The sequence below is a fragment of the Pseudonaja textilis genome, chromosome Z (assembly GCF_049901715.1).
Source record: "Pseudonaja textilis isolate UNSWEBS1 chromosome Z, rPseTex1.2, whole genome shotgun sequence".
Classification (NCBI taxonomy): Eukaryota; Metazoa; Chordata; class Lepidosauria; order Squamata; family Elapidae; genus Pseudonaja; species Pseudonaja textilis.
In genome coordinates, this window is record NC_142008.1 from 60,210,845 (window position 1) to 60,229,524 (window position 18,680).

Below are 18,680 nucleotides of genomic sequence, written 5' to 3' on the forward strand. Positions count from 1 at the left end.
CGTCAATTTTGGGCTTGACAGTCTGCCTTCCCTCATTTGAAAAGAAACCCCTGAAGTGACATAAAATACAAAGATTGAAATTAGGTTAAACACAATCATACAATGCACATTTTAACCTCTTCTGCCACCCTCAGAATTCGCCTTAGGCTTAAGGCAATTTTTCATGGAATTTTCCCACCAATCTATCAGCATTAATTTTCCAGCTATTAACCCAAGTCTCTTGTGAAATTGGATAACCTTTCCAATAAATTAAATATTGTAACTTCCCCCTGAAAATCCTAGAATCCAAAATTTTCTTAACCACATAATGTTCATGCCTTGCAATGAACAAAGACTTCGGAGCTACACATTCTCCGGCCTCATTCCCCACCATCCAGTCAGAGCTGAAGAAGCTTCTTGGATGAGAAGTGAAACTTCTTCAAAGAAAAACAAGAAAGTCTGGCTGCCTCACGGAAAAGCAGTTTGGGGACAGCCATGACCTGGATGACTGAGAATTTCCATAGACAAATCTCTTATTTATACTGAAAAAATAGGATAATGTAGGATGAATAGGATGAAGATAACTAAAGTGCTTAGAACAATAAGAGTTTATTAGGCAATAATAGTTGTACTGTATTAAAAACCAAACTTGGTATCATTGACTTTGTCTTAAATTCTTTTCCATTATACTCTTGCCTTAATATCAAGAATTCAATTTAAAAAGCCCAGAAGTAATAGCATATATTTGAGAGAGTGGAAGGGAGGGAGAGACAGATGAAAATACACTGCGCAAAAAAAAATAAAGGGAACACTTAAACAACACAATGTAACTCCAAGTCAATCACACTTCTGTGAAATCAAACTGTCCACTTAAGTGGCAATACTGATTGACAATCAATTTCACATGCTGTTGTGCAAATGGAATAGACAACAGGTGGAAAGCATAGGCAGTTAGTAAGACATCCCCAGTAAAGAAGTGGTTCAGCAGGTGGTGACCACAGACCACTTCTCAGTTCCTATGCTTTCTGGCTGGTGGTTTGGTCACTTTTGAATGCTGGTGGTACTTTCACTCTAGTGGTACCATGAGACGGAGTCTACAACCCACACAAGTGGCTCAGGTAGTGCAGCTCATCCAGGATGGCATATCAATGTGAGCTGTGGCAAGAAGGTTTTCTGTGTCTGTCTGCGTAGTGTCCAGAGCATGGAGGCACTACCAGGAGACAGGCCAGTACATCAGGAGATGTGGAGGAGGCCATAGGAGGGCAACAACCCAGCATCAGGACCACTACCTCCGCCTTTGTGCAAGGAGGGACAGGAGGAACACTGCCAGAGCCCTGCAAAATGACCTCCAGCGGGCCGCAAATGTGCATGTGGCTGCTCAAACGGTCAGAAACAGACTCCATGAGGGTGGTATGAGGGCCCGACGTCCATGGGTGGGGGTTGTGCTTACAGCCCAACTCCATGCAGGATGTTTGGCATTTGCCAGAGAACACCAAGATTGGCAAATTCACCACTGGCGCCCTGTGCTCTTCACAGATGAAAGCAGGTTCACACTGAGCACATGTGACAGATGTGACAGGGTCTGGAGACGCCATAGAGAACGTTCTGCTGCCTGCAACATCCTCCAGCAAGACTGGTTTGGCAGTGGGTCAGAAATGATGTGGGGTGGCATTTCTTTAGGGGGCTGCACAGCCCTCCATATGCTCACCAGAAGTAGCCTGACTCCCATTAGGTACCGAGATGAGATCCTCAGACCCTTTGTGAGACCATATGCTGGTGCGGTTGGCCCTGGGTTCCTCCTAATGCGAGACAATGCTGGACCTCATGTGGCAGCTCCTGCAAGATGAAGGCATTGATGCTATGGACTGGCCTGTCCGTTCCCCAGACCTAAATCCAATTGAGCACATCTGGGACATCATGTCTCGCTCCATCCACTAACGCCACATTGCACCACAGACTGTCCAGGAGTTGGGGGATGCTTTAATCCAGGTGTGAGAGGAGATCCCTCAAGAGACCATCCGCTACCTCATCAGGAGCATACCCAGGCATTGTATGGAGGTCATACAGGCATGTGAAGGCCACACACACTACTGAGCCTCATTTTGACTTGTTTTAAGGACATTACATCAAAGTTGGATCAGCCTGTAGTGTTTTTTTCCACTTTGAGTGTAACTTCAAATCCAGACCTCCATGAGTTGATAAATTTGATTTCCATTGATAATTTTTGTGTGATTTTGTTGTCAGCACATTCAACTATGTAATGAACAAGGTATTTAATAAGAATATTTCATTCATTCAGATCTAGGATGTCTTATTTTTGTGTTCCCCTTATTTTTTTGAGCAGTGTACAACTACAGAACCAGTTGCTGCAGTACTGGCCACAGGAGAATACTAAGACTGTTTAAATGATGTAATTAATAGGAACACAATGTTCATATGAAACAAAGAATGAATCAAGCAATGCTTTTTTTATATTTATTTTTTTCTATTTTTTCTCAATACATACATTCTACAGTTTTTTTTGTTAAACCACAGGATTTGCAATTCTTCTTGAAAACAAGTTTTAAGAGTTATATTTATGTACAGTTCCTTTGATCGTTTATAATTACTAAAACAATTAATGAAATTGTTTCAGATTACACCATGAAGTATAACAAGGTATTGATGAAAAACAATGAAAGGCTGTAGGTATATATATACGTGAATATCTGGAAGGGGTTCATATACAAGATCAAACAGTAAATATATATATTACTTTCAAAATTAATGTTCAATTTAAGAAAGCAAAGACATTAATAAAACATACACTTTTAAATAAAGCTTGCTAAAGACCAGCCTTTTCTCAGAAATAAAACAAATGAGATAGACAGAGGGACAAACAGGAATGGAACTATTTTAAGGTGGCACAGATTTGTGACCCTGTGTATTCTATCTTGCCATTCTTCCAATAGAATTACTAAATGACTGAATGAAAAAATGCATTGCCTGTTTATATTCCTTTATTAATATAAAGGGGTGTGTGTGTGTGTGTGTGTGTGTGTGCATGCACACACACATGTACATGTATGTGTGTATACATACATATACATACTCTTGAAATAATATTATCTTGAAATATCTAAACACACAGAACAAAATACAAGCCCACTTATAAACAAATGAACAAAAACCTGAGTCTCTGAAATTCCTACTGGTAGTTTTTAGTAGAAATTTTTAGACTTTAGTAATGAAAAAACAGAAACTTCTAAAAGAGCATACAGCCTTAGCCAATATCACTTCTCAATCTTTAAAACTTCCCTTCATGCATCTATTTTGAAGGTTTTGTTTAGCACCAACAACTAAAGTTAGATCCTCAGTATTCTATTATCTTTATTCTTCTCTTACGTTTTTTTCTTCTACAATAAATTAGAAGATTGTTTCTCAGCAAAATTAATTTGGTAGCTTGAGCTCCTCTGTAAAGCCCACAGCATGCTAAGCCTAAATTATTTATAACAGTTCTCCTTGTAACTTATTTTTTAAAAAAGGATTAACCTAGATTTCTTTTATTGAAACAGTTTAATAAATAATATTTAATAAAAATATTTAATAAAAGCAGAATCCTCTGCAGGATTCTTAAAAATATGTCACCTGAGTGTGATAACCAATATTTTTAAGTAAACTATGATATAATCTTAACTTTCAACCATGATTTTATGTGACAGGGATACCATTTCTTGAGGGAATACCACATAAAAAGCTGGTTTAGAAATCCTGCCATTTCTGATAACTTAGCAGTAAAATGCTTTCTTTGTGGAAATTAGCAAAAAATATTTGTCATCTAATACACTAGAGGACATGTGGTAACAAGACATTTTTGAAGCCCCGTGTCTAAAAGTTGGAGAGTCCACAGTTCAACTTTCTTAAACATAGTTCTATTTCTCAGCATTATTTTCTGCAAAATGAATAGCCAATCTCAGAAAGCTATCATAATATAGTTTAAAGAATATACTAAGATACTCCACATTTGAAAGATACTACAGAAATACTATTGTTCTTATTGTGCAAATTTTATTTACATTTTACAACCACAAAAATAGAAAAAAATAGGTATAACATAACTAGGAAGCATATTTTGCAACTACAAGCATGGTAGTTAAGTTATAAAAGAAAATGATTCAATATGTAAAGATGTCCATTGTTTTGTCTGAAAATGCTAAATATTGATGTCCCAAAATATTTCATTGATGAATTGGAAGAATGGAGATTCCATGTTCTTTGTAGATGATCAGAAAATCTATATTTGAGGGAAAGAATAGATTGTAGGAGAGCATTCTAGGAGATTGGAGGGCAGATACAGAGAGTTTTTGACTTACAACCATTTGTTTAAGTCAGACATGTCAAACTCAAGCCACATGGGCTAGATCCAATCTGCAATGTGGTTAGATCTGGCCCACAGGGCCATCCTGGAAACAGCGAAGAACTGGTCTGTGGTGCTTCTGCCTGGCCCAGGCTGACCAGGTGCTGATTTACAACCTGGTGGTAGCCTTCAAGGCCAGAATGCAGGTCTGCCTTGGAGCCAGCGAGGGTCTGTCCCGACCCCAACCCTCAGAGTGCACTAGAGGTGGCAAGCGCATGGAGCCTGGCGTCCCTGGGGACCATCTTGCCCTGCAGGATGACTATGTTGAGGACACTTCCCTTTTACCCAGGACTCCAGCCGTAGCACATGCCCAGATCTAAGGCTGACCATATTCTGACCTGGATGGCAGCCAACAGGTTGTAGAATAGATCAGCACCATGGCCGCACCAGAGCCATGCCCTGCTCGCTGGCCTGGCTTCACAGTCCGTGAGGCTTCCATTTCATTAGGACTGCCACCCTGCATTGGAAAGCCATAGCAGCCAGGGACATGGCTGCTGCAGCAATGCTAATCTCATCCCCTACCGTTGCCCCTTTCTGTGTGCACAGGAAGGAAAGAGATGGGAATGAGAAGCAGGGGAGGAAGGAAGGGAGGGAGGAGGAAGTAAGTCATGGCTGGGCAACAGCGGAGCAACCTTGGCCCTTTGCTCTGCCAGCCACCATGTTCCAAGGACCTGATTCTGACATGGCAAGACCCAGCTTCAGGTGAGGCAGCCGCAGGGATGGGTTTTCTTCCCCTCAGGAGGTGCCTGGATCAACCCGCTATGGGGAAGGACTCCAAATCCCAGCATCCCCAGCCTTGAGACTAGCTGACCTATACTGCCACATCACAATGCCACTGATAAAGAACACATGGACGCTGCCTGAAAGGATGACAAGGCAGCTCTGCCCCAATCCCCTGCTTAGCGAAACCTTCAGGTCACTTTCATACAATGTGTGAAATCTGGTGCGGAGGATTCTCTCCGTTTCCATGCAAGCTATCAATGGACCAGATTTCACAGGATGCAGCTTATTTCGTGGGAATACCTAATTTGGGTCTGGTAGTGAATCCTTCCTCAGGCATCACTCTGGAAGTTGTGAGGGGACACCACCCCTTGATTCGGCAGAGGAGAGGTGATTCCTTTCACCTGGGGTTGACAAGCCGACTGGAGCACTTGATGGTGTTGGGTGGGGTAAGATGAAATGGTGGAGGGGGGGGGTCTGTCCTTTGTGGTGGTGCTCTAGGGTGTTGAGACAGGGTCATCTCCCTCCTTCCCCAAAAAGGAATCTTTCCCTGTTCCTGCAACACAAGGGGTAGGGTAGACAGCAAATATTGTGTCTGGCTTGCTTGGAGCCAAAAAATAAAGATAAAGGAAGGAGAGGCAACTTGGTTGGAGATATTATTTATTACAATTCGTCAAACAAAAATGAGAACAATAAGAGAATAAAAATACAGTAACAGGGACCATAGGTGTGTTAGTGCACTTATGTACGCCCCCTCTACTGACCATTTAAGTATGAAGTAAGGACCGTGTAAGTCAATTTGTGACTGAAACAGTGAAAATTTGTAGCTGAGACAACTGAATCAGGTAGGACATTCCAGACTTTGACGACTCTGTTACAGAAAGCATATTTTTACAGTCAATTTTAGAATGATTTACATTTAGTTTAAAGCAGTTGTTCACACACATATTATTGCGATTAAAACAGAAAAAATCATTTACAGATAAAACATTACTACGTATATTTTTGCATGCAATATCAGCGATCCAAACCGAGAATTTTGAACCTAGTAGCACAAGGAATTCTATTTTGTACAGAAAAGTGCAAGACTTTTCTCGTGAACTACTACTGAACCCGCTCCATTGTACTGATGTCAGATATATGGTGAGGAATCCAAACAGTTGAACAATACTCTAAAATTGGTCTAGCATAACTTTTATAAGCTCTAATTAGAAGCACAATGTTTCCAGAAAAAAAGCATCACAAAATTAAGTTTACAACTCTTAATGCTTTTTTAGCAAGATAAGTATACCTAGGTCCTTAACAAAGTGAGGGTCATCTGCTACATCAATGCCACCTAGCTTATACTTGACATTCTGATTACATTTTTCAGTATGTAAGACAGAGCATTTATTAATCAAAATTTGAAGTTGCCAAATAGATGACCATTCCAGACACAGTCGAGATCACTTTGCAAAACAACTGAAATATTTGTAGAATTGAATAATTTTACATCATCAGCAAAATGAATACAATTGCTTTTAAATAGATCACATAAATTGTTGTTATACAGCAAAAAAAGTGTGACCCATAGACTTTGCCTTCCAGCACACACCATGAGCAACCTGGCCAAGGTGAGCAAGCACAGCAGAAGCAGCCCCGAGGAGTAGGTAAGCACAACCAGGCGCCTCCAGGAAATGGGGCTAGGCTGAGCTCTGGGGTTCTGGTGCCCTGGGGATACAAGGGCCGGGGCTAGGCGCTTGCCCTCCATTGCTCAGGTCTCTGGGCAGCCTGGGTCACTGTCGGGGGGTCTTCCGCTTGGCCTGAGAGGGATGATGAGACTCCTTTGGTGGACAAGGGTTTGTTGCTTGCTCTTCCTTGACTGGAGACAATGGATTCCCCCAGCCTCGCCAGGTCACCATAGATCCCTCCAACACGAGTGTTATCAAGCTGGCCATGCCCCCTTGTCATGGTCCCCCCCAAGGTCAACCACAATCCTGATGTGGCCATCAATTAAATCGAGTTTGACATCCCTGGTTTAAGTGACTATTCCAATTTACAGCAGTGCTGAAAAAGTTACTTATGACTCTTTTTCATACCTATGATTTTTGCAACCTCCTTATAGCCACGGGATCAAAATTGGGAAGCTTGGCAACTGGCATGTATTTATGACAAGTGTAGTATCCTGATGTCATGTGATCATCTTTTGTGACCTTCTGATTAAGTGGCAAAGCCAGATTCATTCAACACGAATGGCAAGAAATATGATAAGGACAAAAGAAACGGGGCAAAAGTTACCTAATCACTGCCTTGCTTAGCAACATAAATTTTGGGCTCAATTATGGTCATTAAATCAAGGATTACCTGTAGGTCAGTTCTTCACATACTTGCATATATAAAGAGGGGTCAGGTTTGTGAAATGGATTGCAGCTCTTATCTTTAGACTAAAAACAGTTAATTCAAAAAAAAAAAAGCTCTTAGGATCTCACATCTTATTACATTCTTATCAATAAATAAATACTCATCATCAGACTTCCGGCTGTATTTCTGGTACTATCGGAAGCAAGGACACTGAGCTCTGTGGCCCCACTCCGACCTTTCCCCATCAAGGGGCTCCGAAAGAAGTCATAGCCACCCTGTAGGGGTGGTGAAGTAAATGGGGGTGCCTTGCGGGTCAAGAGAGCCACATGCCTCCTCCCTGACTTGGCAAATCCTCCTCATCTGAAGACAAGAAACATCAGCAGTCAACATGGCTGCCATGAAGTCAGGGACAGTCTGAATACCTAAGTCAGTGTAGAAGCGAAGAGACAGTAAATGGTGTGTGACCTGGGTGAGAGAATACTTTTTGTTGAAATCTGACCCCAAGGAATCTAAGGAGAATATATATTTAGAACTATTTATCAAACAGACACTTTGAAAAAATACCTGGAGAATTTAAGAAGAGAATTAAAAAAAAATCTATAGAAAATTGAACTCTCAAAGTAAAAAGACATGATATTGAGAAGGCATTTTTAAAATGCTGAATTTATGGACCTAAAATCTTTTCTATTAATACTGCTTACTTACTGGAACTATAATTCAAAATCATTAAAATCGGACTTGCCAGCAATATTGAAGAGAGGTTGAAACAGGCTGATGCAGAGAGCACCAATCTGCTGATGAGAGGGCAACTATGCAATTCTGGGAATAACCACCTGAAGGACTGAAAATACTTTCTAGATTACATGTATCTACTCTAAGACCACTGGAGATTGGAATATTAAATAAGAACTTTAGTTAAAAGACCCCTAAATGTTATTGAATGTATAAAAGTAACTTGAAGAGGCCTTGGAAAACCATGGGGGTATTTAAAATTGATTTGACTAACCATTGATGAGATATTAAAAATTGTGACTTGGCAAGCTCTGTTTGGAATTAATGAATCCTGGACAATTGACTAAAAATGAGACCTATTAAACCAAATGAAATGCAACGCAAGGCGGAAATGAGTAGAGTTTTAAATGGAATGGAGTTGATGCTTCAAAGGATTAAGGACCTTATACAGGAACAACATAAGGTGATGGTGAAAATATTTGATTGCATAGACCTGTGATGGCGAACCTATGGCACGCCTGCCACAGGTAGCACACAGAGCCCTCTCTGCAGGCACACGAGCCGTTAGCCGAGCTCAGCTCCACCATGCATGTGCCTTCTGCCAACCAACTGATTTTTGGGTCTCTGCTATGCATGCCCAGGGGGCGGGGCATATGTGGGAGATGTGTGCGCATACCCGGGGGGCAGGGGAAGCGTGGGTGTGGGGGTGAGCGCATTGGGAGCAGGATGCCTCCCACGCTCCCATTTTTGCTCCCGGGAGGCTGCATGGAGGCCTACTAGGGCCAAAATTGAGATGCGGGGGGGGGTGTGGCACGCCCCCCCAATGCCCGTTGTTGTTCCTAGGAGGCTGCAGGGAGGCCTACTAGGCCCAAAATGGGGAACGGGGGGTTGCATGTCCAAAGGGCAGGGGGAGCAGGAGGGGGTCGCGCATTCACTGCATTATGGGTGGCTTTTGGCACGTGACACAAAAAGATTAGCCATCACTGGTATAGGCCAAAAACTGGAAAATACTATACAAGGGGCAATGAACAAAGACCAGGACAATGAGGAAAGAAAGGAGCCATCAGAAGGAATGGAGGGGAAAGCAGAATTGAGAAACCAGCAAAAAGAAGACAAGAAAGAGATATTACCAAAATTAATAATGAGTAAGGAATTAAAACAGGAGAGAAATGTTTTAAAGTATTTAAAAAGGAAATGGGAGAAACAAGAAGATATCTGGGGAAAAGAGATAGGGGCTAGAACTAATAGCTTTAAGCTAGACAGTGGGGAAGGGTAGAGAGAAGAGAAAAAGTTAGACTACATAGTCAGAATATAGATCTAGAAATAGATGGAGTAAAAGACTTAAAGAGAAAAATATGGAAGGCAAGTGAAAAAAAAAACCAACTAAAAGTTCTGATGCGAACAAGAGATGATGGATTAAAAAAAAGGAGAGGTAAAAGATCTTCCATGAATACATTTCAATAAAAGCATATGTATTAATATTAGAATTATATAGGCTGAATAATTATTCTGTATGTAGTGTAATAGACATTAGGATATTATTTTAGGATGAATAGATATGAAGAGTGAAATATGGGAATTATGAATAAGAATTAAGTATTAATTGGAAAATTAGAGATTGAATGATGACATTAGTATAAATTATATTATAAACATAAGGAGCCTCGGTGGTGCAGTGGTCAAGAGTGCAGTACTGCAAGCTACTCCTACTGCAATTTGGCAGATTGAATCCCACCAGGCTCAAGGTTGACTCAGCCTTCCATCCTTCCGAGGTGGGTAAAATGAGGACCCAAATTGTTGCGGGCAACATGCTGACTCTGTAAACCATTTTGAGAGAGCTGTAAAGCACTATAAAGCGGTATATAAATCTAAGTGCTATTGCTATTATTAAATATGCATAAAATATGATTAGAAATAAAACGATACAATTAAACAATGGGTGATTAGATAATTAAAGAATATATTTTAATGTAAACATGCGTATTAACAGTAGAAACGTATGGTTTGGATGATTGGTAAGAACATGAATAGATGTTCTTTAAACGTTTAAATGATTGTGTTTGGTATTAGAAGTGTAAATTGAGACATTGGATAATGAAAGAATGAAGGCTGAAATTTTAACATAAATAGAGGCGAAAAGTAAAATAAGGGAAATATGAATAATAAAACTGGTGAAAGATGGGAAATAGCAAAGAAATGTCTTTGAATATTATAGTGATATGGGGGAAAAACATTAAAAAAGATATAAGAGGGATAGATAATTATTGTGTGTGTATAGATATAGATATAAAGATATATGAAAGAACAAGAGAGGTTTAGAAACTGAAGTATAAGGTATATGTAAACAATATGAAATAATGAAAATGAAATGTAATAATTAGAAGTAATAGTATTACATCTATTTGTATCAAAATGTATGATGCCCAGGTATCACACCATTCACATGCTGATATGTATAAGTAATATAAAATAAAAAACTTGATGGGGGGAAAAAAGAAAGAAATCCTCATGATCAAAACATTAACAATCTAGTACAAGGGTGTCAAACTCGATTTCATTGAGGGCTGCATCAGGGTTGTGTTTGACCTTGGAGAGCCAGGGTGGGTGTGGCTAAGTCAATGTCACTCATGTCAGGGTTGCCTGTGGCGGCCTGAGAGCTTGCCAGTGAAAACCGGCTCCCGAGCTCTGTTTTCGGCTACAACAGCCTCCTGCAACCCTCTGCCAGCGCAGGCTGGTCCTTCACTGTTTCCAGGGTGACCCTGTAAGCCAGATCTAAGCATCCCGTGGGCTGGATTCGGCCCATGGGCCTTGAGTTTGACATCCCTGATCTAGCTAAAAGTACATTTAAGATCCATGAAGACAATGTAAATTCAACCTACTCAGTCACTTCACTGTTAGAATATTATTATTGTTGTTGTTGTTGTTGTTGTTGTTGTCTGACAATCTTTAGAAAAATGCTATACTGATTGTTTAGAAAAAACAATTTCCTGATATTGCCTCAAAAATACAAATGTGGCAATTTAATCTAGTTATTATAATCTTCCTTGCACAAACATTATTCAGTTCCAATATTTAACTCCCAATGAATTGACTCAGTTGTTCATTTTTTCCTAAAATTGTAAACAATCATGAGATTTCTCTATATTTACAGATGGCAATTTCATTCCATATACATAAATAGCATATAGCTTAATAATGAAAATAAGCTCAGCAAAATAATCGGTTTTCATACATGTACTTTTAAGCATACATTTTGTTTATTTAGAGACTGAACCCACAAAGACATGGGCAAACAGTTTTAAAACTTTTCTAATCTTATAACTTCTTGTTCTCTAGACTACTATTTTTCATCAGTAATTTTTAAAGGAAAAAAAGAAATTTATTTTTCCTGCAGAGAAAATGTATGTGCATAGTGATGGCTAACCTTTTCTTCATTGCGTGCTGAAAGTGCACGCACATTGCATTATGGGTGTAGGCATGCGTGCACACCCCCTATGCATGCACGCATGGACCCCCGCGCCATGCGCCTCTGTGCATCCATGTGCAATCCCCATGGGTCCCACCCCCTGTGCATGCGCACACATTTCTTGCACGCATGTCTCCTCCTGCGCATACGCGGCAGACTCACGACAATTAGCTGGCTGGCGGGAGGTGTGCCTGCATACGCAGTGGATCGTGTGCCGACAGAAATTGCTCTGCGTGCCACTTCTGGCACGTGTGCCAGAGGTTTGCCATCACGGGCATAGATAATGAAGACAATTTTTTCCCAGTAGTTTAAACTGTACTAAGAAACTATAAAGAATTTGATTTTGTCACAATAGCAGTTTATTTCAAAATTATAAAAACCGAAATAGAATAACAAAATATATGTACAATATAAATAATATGCCAAGCCACTTATATTGCCTTACCTAACATGTAGCTAAATTTGAGGACATTTCCTAATGTTGGTTAAAAACATAGCTGTTGCAGACTTATACAAAGAATATTTGATGTTTAGTAGGTAGATGAATAAAAGGCAAGACAGAAAAATATATATTTATATGAACACAAACAGCAGAAATTCATTTTTACCTATTTTAAAATGCTTCTTGATTTACCCTGAAAACATTTTAAGCAATACTCCACTCAAATAATGACGCACCTTCATTAACTATTAAAAACTACATTGAAAAAGCAAATTGGATGAGACAATAAATATTTTTATCTGACAGATTAATGTAGGCTAAACATACATTCAGTATCACCTATGAGTTTTACATCTGAGATGCATTTTTTAATTCAAGTATTAATTGTGGGTCAAATAAATAATCTGGAAATGGAAATATTTATTTTTGTCAAATACTTCCATTTTCAACTATTTCAAAAGAACAAAAATAAACACCTGCAACTCATAATTTACTGAAATATGAAAGTATTTTTTTAAAAACTTGTTTATGATCAATGTATCTATCTCTATGACAAATTTCATATAGTCTGTTCCATAGTTCTCTTTCTTTCCCTGGTATATTATTAGGATTGATTGTTTTATTTATTTTGAAATTTTTCTGTACATGGGAATGTGTCAGTGTTTATTAATTGCATAAGATATGATTTCTAACATGATAGCAATTAACTGTGTTTTTCTTACTAGTTACAAAAAGTTAGAAAGCTAGTGCATCCATTCAAAATGTTAAATTTGTCATTTATATTATAGAATTATTATTACATTTCATCTAAGACCTAAGCTTTTGAAGATATTTTACACTTTTTGGACTTGAAAAAATACTACAATTGTGAATGATACATTATGATTTAAAGATCTTTATTATCATTCTCATTAAATTAAAATAAAATATCCTGACATCGAAATTGTTTATCCTTACCTACAACTTTGGGCCCACCAGCAGATCCTGGCTTTCTTGTAGTATTTGAAGGATTTCCAGGTTTTTTAGGTGCAGGGACCTTGAAACCTGAAGCAGTTGCAGATGGCCTATTTCCATCCACTGATTCTTCATCATCAAAGCTTTTATCTAGAAAGGTGTTTTTAAAAAGAAAAACATACATTATAACTCCATGTTATTTTGTTTTTAAAATAAATATTTCCAGCTGTACTATAGCAAAAATCCAACCAAATGGAATGTCATTTTTCTTTAAGGCTACAAACAACAGCAACAAAAGAAAAGAAATAATGTAATTTCATTTCATATAATAGGCTTGCGAATGATAGAATCCATCATTTTTAAGGTTAATCTTTGACAGCTAAGGAAAAATCCATTAGATATATATTTCCTGTTCACTTACAATTTGTAATTCCAACTAAACATTTACATTTTCAGTTTAATTCAGCATTTCTGTAAGAAAAACACTGATTTTCTACTATTCTTACTTGCCATTTCTGCTACACATCCTCCTACAACGTGCATACGAACACTCCCTGCTCATTCCCTCCACCCTGATTTTAACACTTACAATCACAGATCCGTTTACAGATCAGCCGCCTCATTCCTCTAACAGCTCTTCAACAGCCCTTGCACTAAGATATTCCCACTTGCTCACATGGCCGTATAGTTGAATAATCTAAATATTTATCAAAATATTCCACATAAAACTGAGAAAAAACACCACAGATTCAACACAGAGATTTGTGCCGGCATCCTTCTGTCTCTTGCCTGCACTAGGTACTGAAACAACCAATCAGCTGCAAGGTGACATCATCTGCTGGTAGCCACTGCTAGATGAAAAGGTGAAAAATTCTTCACACAAAAAATTCATTCCCATGCCCAAACATACTCTATTTTGTAATTTTCTGATAGGGTTTACTTTTCTTAAAAGGGCTTTGTTTTTAAAAATGGAAAGTTATCTGGCTTATAACTTTTCTTTTCAACTTGTTCCTTGATGCTTTAGGTTTTTTTACTTCAAATTACACCCACACTCTAAAAACTTAATATTCTAAATAGCATGTGAACATTTCACTACTCAATTATAGAAAAATATGTTTGGCAGGATAAATGAAATGAAAAAAGCAATCTGTAGTTTCTCATTATAGACAAGATGGGCGAGGCTGCTACGGAACTGTATAAAGCTTAGAGCGGTGTGCAGACACAGACACAGACATTCTTTCTCTGAAATCTTTATCAGTTATGGTTTTCATCCTGTCAATGGAACTCCTGTAATTCCTATATGCTTCACACTAGAAAATTTTTGTGTCGTTCTAGAATAAAACTATACATTCCTATTATGTTCTACAAAATGTGACTTTAGAAAGGAATGTTTAAAAATGTGCTGAAAACTATTGACTTGTATCAGTATTAATTCTGTACCTCTTGACCACATTTATATTGTTATGGAACTTGATATTAATTGTAATGTGTATCCAAAAATATCAAAAGTGTTTCCTTCATATAATCATCCAATGGTATACTGCTCTAAGCATTTTGTATGCAGGAGTATGTTACTATCAGAATGCAAGAGAAAGACAGGAAACATTATTCTAGCAGTCTCCATGGTAACTGTGCTTTGCCCTTGCACATGTACTGGAAGGCAACATTTCAGATCACTTTAACCCTTAAAACATAGGAATTCAATGTCCTATTGTTTTAAGCACAGTGAAATTAAAAATAAAAATGTATTGTACATAACATTGAATAGAAATGATTTCCCCCGTATTCTATGTAATGAAAAATATAGTTTCTCAAGAAATCGTTTAAAACACTCACTAGGAAAGATGTATATGCAGAAATCCTGACAGACATTAACATTTCTAAGACAATGAGGCATCTGGTTCATTAACCTTAAAATAAAAATAATCACCAAAGATTATGATCATTATTTGTAATACTTCTCTAAAATAAACAAATTTGGATTCAAACTCTGCTTCTAGTGCATAATACAAATTAATCCAAGAGACTAGAGGGAAAAAAAGGTGAGGGACTGAGATTCTTCAGAATTTTGTTGTCGGTGTTATTCCTGAGCTTTTAAATGATCTCTAACAATGATCTGGGGAACAGATAAGAACCTGCATCTCAGGCAAGTCAGTGACCCACTTATGCAAATGCCAGGTTTTTAGAATCCCTTAACAGTTCTCCACACTGGATTAAGTCCCCCATGGCTGATTTAATATGTTTTCCCACTAATCCCTGCATCATCCGGAGTGGCATGCCAACAGAGAAAACTCATAGCATAGATGGAAGTGATGCTGTGGTCAACAGATGACAACTAGACATAGAAGAAAATTGCTCACTGTTACATGCCAGTGTATTTTTTGATATTTGCTTTTTGAACTTGGACTGTATATAGATGTATTTGCAAGGTAAATGTAAAAGTATGTATGTCTATGTTTGAGTATGTGATGTATGTACTACTGTGTTTGGTGTTAACTTGAGAGAGAGAGCTAAAATATATTTGTACTTACAACATAATTACTATGAAAAATATTAGAAATTACTCCTTTGTATCTTTTTCATTTCTTTTCATTTTTTAAATTTTCTTTCACTTTTTTCTTTATTTAGCTTGTGTCAAATTTAATATTGTTATTTGTCCATTTCAACAGGATATAGGAGAATGCAGAATATACACATATAGTTAACCTCAACTTATTTTCAAAAATAACTCATTTTTATACCGATTGGCAATTTGAATCTAATTTTTATGGCAGTTGACATGGATCTTTCAGCAAACAACTTCTGTTTGGTTGATGTGTTGAAATTTTGCTATGTATGTACTCTGTGTATTCTCTTGAGGACAGAATGAACGCAAACAATTCTACAAACCTTGGTCTCTGCATTTTTTGATGAATTGGTAGTGTTTTTTAAAATATATATATATACATTTATTAAAAGTTTTTTTTCTTAATATAAAATACAAATAAAAATAAATACAATGGAAAAAAGAGAGAGAAAGGAGATAGAGGGGATTATGTGAGGAAAAAGGGAAAAAGTAAAACAAAAAGCAGTAGCTTATGATTTTTTAGCGCAGTAACGTAACTAATAAAAGTTATTGTATCAACTTTTTACATATACTAAATAGTACTAGCCATATAGCAGCAGTAAGCTACTTTATCATAAAAATCCAAAGTTAAATTTCGTTTCTTCCACATACACAGTCCAGAAGCAATTTCCAAGTAACCACAAAACATTCTTTTTCGTAATTAGTGCAGTCAACTTCACCATCTCTGCAAATTCCATCATCTTTTCAATCAATTCCTCCATTGTGGGAGCTAGTGCTTTTTTCCATTTCTGAGCATATAGAATTCTTGCAGCCATCAACATATATAACAACAAAACCCCAAATTATTTTCCATTTCTTTATCTAATAATCATAGAAGAACAGTTTCTGGTTTCCACTCTAACTCCATTTTTAAAATCTTCTGAATTAAAACATGAATCTATTTCCAATATTTTTTTGCCTTGTCAAATGTCCATATGTGATAAAAAGTACCTATTTTCACTTACATTTCCAATAAACATTCAAACATCTTTTTACATCTTTGATAATTTATCTGGTGCTACATACCACTGGTACATTTTAAATAAATTATCTTTAAGGTTATAATTCAATGTAAAGGTGGTAAAGCGGTTACAATGCAGTACTGCTGGCTGACTCTGCCCACTGCCAAGAGTTCGATCCTGATTGGCTCAAGATTGACTCAGCTTCTATCTTTTTGATGTTGGTAAAATGGACCCAGATTATTGGGGGCAATATGCTGAATCTATAAACCACTTAGTGCTGTGAACCACTTATGAAGCAGTATCTAAGTCCAAATGCTATTACTATTAGTCCTTTAGCTTACATATTTTCGCACAGCCTTAATATCATATTATAACCAAAATTTATTGTCCATTGAATCATGCAATGTTTAACATATTCTTTATCTAGGTTTAACTGTAACAGCATTTTATAAAGCCTAGCTATAAGGTGTTCATCATTAATAGTGTATCATTTCAAATTCATTTTAGCAGCTTCAAAACCACAATTTTTTTTATCCAGGGTAAACCTTTATTTTAGCCATAGATAGGTAAACCAATGATAGGTACAACCCTCGTGTTCCAAGTCTTCTTTTGATTTGAGAAGTGATTAACTTTGAACAAAGGATATTATTCAGTATAAATTATAACTCACCAATTGTAACTCACTATCATTCCCTTTCTTTAAAAAAAATATTTGGATAACACCCAGAGATATTTAAAAAAAGGATTTTCTTTGTATTTATTCCAAACTCTATAAATGGCACGCCTAATAAAATGATCCTTGAAATCTGCATTTATTTTAAAGTTATCATATCATAGATAGGTGGGCTGTCCAAACATTCGTGACCTTCCAAATCCAATAATCTCTTATTTTTTAAGGTCTCCTTTCCTTCATCCAAACCAAACAACACATCTCAAAATACAGTGTTAAATCTGGAAGATCCAAAACTCTTTTTTCTTTAGCATCCTGCAATAATTTATACTTTAATGCTTGGGGTTTTTTTCTTTGTTAAATAATCTTAGAAATATCTCTTTAACTGTTTAAACAGAGCCTCAGTCATCAACACTAGCAACTCTGGAATAAAAAAATGTTTGGTAGGACCTCCAGAGTCTACTAATTGGCTTTGATTTATTTGATTTGACTTTTTTTATTCTGATCAAGTTTATCTTCCATTACCCTTGCTTCTTGTGTCTTGTCTACAATCAGTTTAGGTGTGAGAAGAAAAAGGGCGTTGGTACTTACCTGATACGCCCATTCTATGTGAGCTGTGAAGAGCATCCAGTGATGGGACGTGCTTCAGTCCCTTCTAGGAAGGCTGGGCTTAAACTTGAGGACACTCCTCCTCCTCCACGAGACTCCTCCTTAGCATCCCCAGTTTTGCGAAGCCAAGGTATTGATACCCTATGTGCTTAAGCCTATGTAATAACCCTGGCCGGAACAGACCCCCTACCAGACGGAATAAAAGGGAGGGGCTGGATGCTCTTCACAGCTCAGAGAACGGGCGTATCAGGTAAGTACCAAAGCCCTCTCTCCCATGAGCTGTTCAGAGCATCCAGTAATGGGACATACCAAAGCTTGGCACTGTCCTAAGGGCGGGACTCCGTCTGGGTTGCAGACCTAACTGTCTCTGAAATAACTTGCTGCAAAACTCTACTACCAAATGAAGCCTCAGCAGAAGCAAAGATGTCAATTTTATAATTTCCAATAAATGGAGATGGAGAAGCCCAGGTTGCAGCTCGGCAAATCTCCTCTATTGTAGCTTGGGTCGCCCATGCTGCTGTGGTGGCTGCACTCCTGGTGGAGTGAGCGGTAATGCCTTGGGGCACTGGAATCAAGTGAGTCATACGACTTAGCAATGGTGGCCCTTAGCCATCTACCTATGGTAGAGGGTGAAACCTTGCGCCCCAGGGTGTTAGGCTGAAAGGACACGAAAAGGGCTTCTGTCTTTCTGGAGGGCTCTATGCACTCTATGTAGATACGTAAGGCTCTTCTTACGTCTAAGCGGTGCCATTAGTGTTCGAGCCTGTGTGATGGATGTGAGCGAAAATTTGGGAGCACCAGCTTT

General features: G+C 38.0%; 1 protein-coding gene across 46 annotated transcripts in view; it reads right to left on the reverse strand.

The window, feature by feature from the left end:
• CLASP2 (cytoplasmic linker associated protein 2) overlaps positions 1 to 18,680 on the reverse strand; it is a 289,137-nt gene that overhangs the window by 195,149 nt on the left and 75,308 nt on the right. For 38 of the 46 annotated variants that reach the window (XM_087915720.1, XM_087915696.1, XM_087915693.1 and 35 more), the window contains one exon: positions 13,033 to 13,179. In XM_087915720.1, coding sequence (XP_087771846.1) covers positions 13,033 to 13,179 — 147 coding nt within the window. Of the gene's footprint in view, positions 1 to 13,032; positions 13,180 to 13,618; positions 13,782 to 18,680 lie in introns of those variants that run through there. The other 8 variants (XM_087915730.1, XM_087915727.1, XM_087915733.1 and 5 more) reach the window with 6 other exon arrangements.